The 6,000-nt window shown below is 33.6% G+C and overlaps 1 protein-coding gene across 1 annotated transcript; it reads left to right on the top strand.

Moving 5' to 3' along the window:
• On the top strand, positions 1–2,664 carry LOC114376097 (transmembrane 9 superfamily member 11). The gene is made up of 2 exons (XM_028334018.1): positions 1–168; positions 350–2,664. Exons 1-2 carry the CDS (start codon positions 120–122, stop codon positions 2,347–2,349), a joined length of 2,049 nt encoding a protein of 682 aa, XP_028189819.1. The 5' UTR covers positions 1–119; the 3' UTR covers positions 2,350–2,664.
• Positions 2,665–6,000: the final 3,336 nt, after the last annotated feature.

Genomic DNA, 6,000 nt, shown 5'->3' with positions numbered 1-6,000 from the left:
GTGAGAGGGAAGGAAGCATATAAATTTGCAGTCCCCGGTTTCAACCCCCTCGTTCCACCGTTTCGCGTTTTTTTCCTACCATAAATTCTAGATTCTCAATTGCTCAAAGAAATCGTTTTATGCCCTCAAACTCAATTACCACATCGATCTTCTTCCCTCTTCCCTCGGGTGAGTGAAATTCACGTGCTTTTCAATCTTTTCTTCTATCTACATTTCGTCTTTTAAGTTGGGTCGTGTTGTTTTGCATCTGCATCCTCCCTTAACTAAGAACCTAGTTAGAGCTTGTTCCGTGTACTTTTCAATTTTTTAACTTTGTTTCCTTGTCATTTCCCCTATCTGGGTCTTTCAGATCTGATGCAAAACTGTCAAAAAATGGAGTCTTTTCATCGATTTAGATTGTGGGTATTCGTTTTTCTGTGCTTAATGTTTCAATCGGGAAATGGGTTTTACCTCCCCGGTAGTTACCCTCACAAGTATGGCATTGGGGATGAGTTATCGGTGAAGGTGAATTCTCTGACTTCAATTGAGACAGAAATGCCCTTCAGTTATTATAGTTTACCCTTTTGCAAGCCTGAGGGTGGTGTCAAGGACAGTGCTGAGAATCTCGGTGAACTCCTCATGGGGGACCGGATCGAGAACTCGCCTTACAAGTTTAAGATGTACACCAATGAGTCTGAGATATTCTTGTGTCAAGTGGAAAAGCTCTCTGATGATCAGTTCAAGATCTTGAAGAAGAGGATTGATGAGATGTATCAGGTTAATCTCATACTTGATAATTTGCCTGCCATTAGGTTTACCAAGAAGGAGGAGTACTTTTTGAGGTGGACCGGGTACCCGGTTGGTATCAAGATTCAGGATGTGTATTATCTGTTTAACCATTTGAGGTTTAATGTCCTTGTCCACAAGTATGAGGAGACCAATGTGGCTCGTGTTATGGGGACCGGTGATGCGGCCGAGATGATCCCGACAATTGGTAAGGATGGATCTGACAAGCCTGGTTACATGGTTGTTGGGTTTGAGGTGATACCCTGTAGTATTATGCATAATGCTGATTCTGTTAAAGGGTTGAAAATGTATAACAAATACCCATCACCTATCAGATGCGATCCATCCTCGGTGGCAATGCCTATCAAGGAAGGGCAGCCACTTACATTTACTTATGAGGTCACCTTTGAGGAGAGTGATATCAAGTGGCCATCTAGATGGGACGCCTACTTGAAGATGGAGGGAGCCAAAGTTCATTGGTTCTCTATCCTCAATTCGCTTATGGTGATCACTTTTCTTGCTGGTATTGTTCTTGTTATCTTCCTGAGGACTGTTAGAAGGGATCTGACCCGGTATGAGGAGCTTGATAAGGAGGCCCAAGCACAGATGAATGAGGAGTTATCTGGTTGGAAGCTTGTTGTGGGGGATGTTTTCCGTGCCCCATCAAATCCTGCTTTGTTGTGTATAATGGTTGGTGATGGAGTTCAAATTCTGGGGATGGCTGTTGTGACAATTTTGTTTGCTGCACTTGGATTCATGTCACCGGCCTCACGTGGAACACTTATCACAGGTATGCTGTTTTTCTACATGATACTTGGTGTTGCTGCTGGTTATGTTGCAGTTCGGCTGTGGAGGACAATTGGCTGCGGTGATCAGAAGGGATGGATTTCCGTTGCTTGGAAGGCTGCTTGTTTCTTCCCTGGTATCGCCTTTTTGATCCTCACAACCTTGAACTTCCTATTGTGGGGAAGCCACAGCACGGGAGCCATTCCATTTTCACTCTTTGTTATACTAATTTTGCTTTGGTTCTGCATCTCTGTGCCCCTTACCCTTATTGGTGGGCTCTTTGGAGCAAGGGCACCTCACATTGAGTATCCAGTCAGGACGAATCAAATCCCTCGAGAAATTCCCCAGCAAAGGTACCCATCATGGCTTTTGGTTCTTGGTGCCGGCACCCTTCCATTCGGTACCTTGTTCATTGAGCTCTTCTTTATCATGTCTAGTATTTGGATGGGTCGTGTTTACTATGTATTTGGATTTCTCTTGGTTGTTATGATTCTTCTTGTGGTGGTCTGTGCTGAGGTATCTCTAGTTCTAACCTACATGCACCTATGTGTGGAGGACTGGAGATGGTGGTGGAAATCATTTTTTGCCTCTGGTTCTGTTGCTATATACATCTTTTTGTACTCCGTAAACTATCTTGTATTTGATCTCAAGAATCTGAGTGGGCCTGTTTCTGCAACTCTTTACTTGGGATATTCCCTCTTCATGGTTCTAGCAATCATGTTGGCTACAGGCACAGTTGGGTTCCTTTCCTCATTCTGGTTCGTGTATTACTTGTTCTCTTCAGTCAAGTTGGATTGAAGACTCTTCACAGTTAAAAAAATTAGCTCTACAGAGAACAGTTTTCAACAGGAGGACCCTCGGAAATGTTCAATTTTATGTTACTTTATTTCAGTCCATTTTACTAAGGAAAGTAGTAAATTTTATAACAAATAATCAAGTTTTACTTTTTTTCATTGTTAGATATAATATCATTGTATGATAGGTTGGAATTCTGAGGTTTATACTGTACTTGGCCGTCGCAGTTGAGGAATGTAATTCTGATAATGGGATCTTCATGGCCTTACATGCAAAATTTACAATTTCATTTTATTCATATTATTGGTTTTCAGTTTACTGATCTTTGTACCTCTAGTTTAAATATATTTTAGTCTTTATATAAATATAATTATAATTGATTTCATTCTTCCAAATTGTTTTGTTGTTTAGTTCTTATATTTTTAAAATTTTTGGACATGATCTCAGTTTAAATGTATGTTATGTCATTGATAAATGATGATAAGAATTATTTTAAAACAAATAACATTGTAAGAATTAAAACCAATAAAAAATCAAATTTAAATGTTGAAAATATATTTTAACGGTTCCTCATAGTACAGTACTATGGCTGTATTTCACACAATAATTGTCCTTTTTTAGCACCAAGGGTTATTGGACCACCTCGAATGGAAAACAAGGGACAAAAAGAAATTCAAATTTTAAAATTATAGTCACGCGTAACTTGCATCATTCTGCACCTTAATAAGAATTATATGGTCTGATCAACATTGGGAAGTTTTCATTCCATCATATGGTACGACTTGTGTTGAGTTGTCATATTTGTTTGTGGCCGTTCCGTCCTTCTGCAAAGGACCTTGGACAAAGGCTTCTACAGTTGGTCCTAATTTTTTACAGTATAGACAAAAGATAATAGATAATGATGATGATATGTAATAGAACATTTACGAAAAGAGCTCTTCAACAAATTGGAAAAGTTCAAACTTTATTTGTTAAGTCAAAAGAAGTGTTTATAAGAGTATACATGAATTGTCTTCTGTCTCTGCCTCAAATAAGGGGATGGATGCCTTATTTATACACAAAATTTAATCATTATACACATGCCTTTTTTTTAAAAAGTGCATTATACACATGCCTTGTCTTACATTATTGCAGAATTTGAATTATTGTTTTGCTGACAATATTGACAAAAAGTCCAAAGCTACAAAATTTAATTCATTTTAACTTATAAAAAAAACTCATTTCATTTTCTTCTTCTTATTTTCTTCTCCCAGTACACAAGCTCATAGCACAAAACAACACTTTTTAATGAATTTTCTGCGAAGATGCAATAACGGTAATCATCCTTGAAAATTCTATCAAGATAAATATATGCTTTAACCATAGTAAAACAACCAGAGAATAATGAAAGGAGGAACCTGCATGTCTATATATGCTTCAACTATGATTTCCAACAACTAAAATTCTTTAGCAATACAAATTCCTTAAATTAAAATTAACTGTTACACAATTTAATTCCCTTAATTAGAGCTTTAAATTTAGCCTAGTCCACCCCCTCAGTCATAGTCCATGTAATGATCCTTGAAAATTCTGTCAAGATAAATGTATGTTTTAGCCAGGATCTAAGTTACCCACACCCGAAGTAAAACAGCTAGAGGATGAGGAAAGGAGCAAACTGCAGACCTAAATACTTCAACTAGGATTCCAGCAAGTAACTAGAATTCTCTAGCAATGGAAATTCTTTAAATTTTAATTGACTGTTAGACAATTCAATTTCCTAAATCAGAACTTTCAATTTAGGCTAGTGCACCGCCTCAGTCCTCGCCCATGTGGGTCAGGACCAAAATCACAAAGCCGAAAGTAAAAGCTCACAAAGTCAAAATGTCCCCAAATCCTTAGGGTTAGAGTTGGCCCATAGTCCTTAATTTTTTTGAAGAACCTATTTATTATCAAAAAGTTGGTCTAACTCATTCCATGGGTCATCGGTTTACTTCTATTTTTTATTTATAAATAAATCATTAACTTAACATAAATCTATTTTAAAAAATTAATATTTTGTCTGACGTTCCAAATAAACTTTAAGGCATTCGAAATCCATACGAATAGTGAAATTCATGCACTTTGTTTGATATATAACTAATACTTTAGCACGTATAATGCACTTTCGTTTTACATAATTAAAATTTATAATATAATATATAAAGTAAACTATAATTAAAATTCGTAATGAATAAATATTTTTTAACACGTATCACCATTAAGCGACGGTTGAAGTTAGTTATTAGGAGTTATTAGAAGTTAGGTGAATAATTACTTTAGTTATGTTACTAGAAGTTATTGAAGTTAGTTATTAGGAATGACTAGAAGTTGGTTATTCTTTATATTTGTATAAATAAATCACCTTTCTAATACTTTGATGAATGAATTCGAAAACTAATCGTTTCATTTTTTTCATTCTTGATATGGTATCAGAGCCTGATTCCGATCCAAGGACCTGTGGATTTTGGACTCACCACGCTTGAAGTAGTTGTCAAATTAAATTAAATTAAAAAATATATTTTAAATAAATAAAAATAAAAATGAATAAATTAAATGTCCAAAAATATAAGATTATGTTCAATAAAATTAGTTGAAAAACTAGTAAAAAGTTAAAAAAATTAACTATAAATTAGAAAGTTAGTTAAAAATTAAAAAGGTAGCTTATAACTAGTTAAAGAATTAGTTTATTAAATTATAAATATTCGATAACTAATGGTTGAACTAGTTGAAAAGTGTAAAATAAAAATAATAAAATCATTTATTTAAAAGAATAATAAGAAAATTAAATTAATATATTGAGAATAAAAATGAAAAGAAATATAAAAAAATTAAAAACTAAAAACTACCATTCTAACAAAATTTTACTTCAAGTAATATTTCAAAAATATTACAAACTACTAAAAAATTATCAAATAGTCATACAAATTTGTCAACTAATAAAAATAATTAATTAAAATATCTTAATGAAGATGACCTAAGAATAATATAAAACATCATGACTTAACAAGGGATAATAACTCTAAAAACATTCTCAAAAAGAAATCCTAAAAATATTCTCATTGAATAATAACTCCTAAAAAATAATCTCATTTGAAGTACGGATTTGAATTTATAATATTAAATTTGGGACTCTGGTTTCTGGTGTTCTCCAAGTGGCTATTTTTCCATCCAAGAAGTAGGGCTAATGTTGTGGAGTTGTTGCAGAACTAATGATGTGGAATTTTTGCAGACTAGATGTGGAGTTTAGAGTGATAGCTATAATAGGGAAGAAGATAACCAAAACTTACACCAACTAGAGGGTTGTAGTTGAGTTTGTTGCTGCTACCTCTCTGGTTCTGTTTGCTTCAAAGTTCGGGGCTCCCATCTATGCAACTCATACTCTAGTAGGTGGAGTAATGGACGTTTAAAAAAAATGTTTAAATATGTCTATAAACTTTTATTTTGCATTGACTTTCTAATAAAATAATAATTTATTTTTTATTTTTGATATTTTTATTTTATCTTTTAATAAATTAAATTTTTTTATTTTAGCATCAAATAATAGCAAATAATTTTTTTTTATAAAAAACAAAAATAAAATTTGTTAATTTATTAATTAAAAAATGTAAAAAAATTAAAAATTAAAAATATTTTATT

This window comes from Glycine soja, chromosome 11, assembly GCF_004193775.1.
Source record: "Glycine soja cultivar W05 chromosome 11, ASM419377v2, whole genome shotgun sequence".
Classification (NCBI taxonomy): domain Eukaryota; kingdom Viridiplantae; phylum Streptophyta; class Magnoliopsida; order Fabales; family Fabaceae; genus Glycine; species Glycine soja.
Note: the sequence above shows the minus strand (reverse complement) of the source record. Positions and strands in the feature narration are given on the sequence as shown.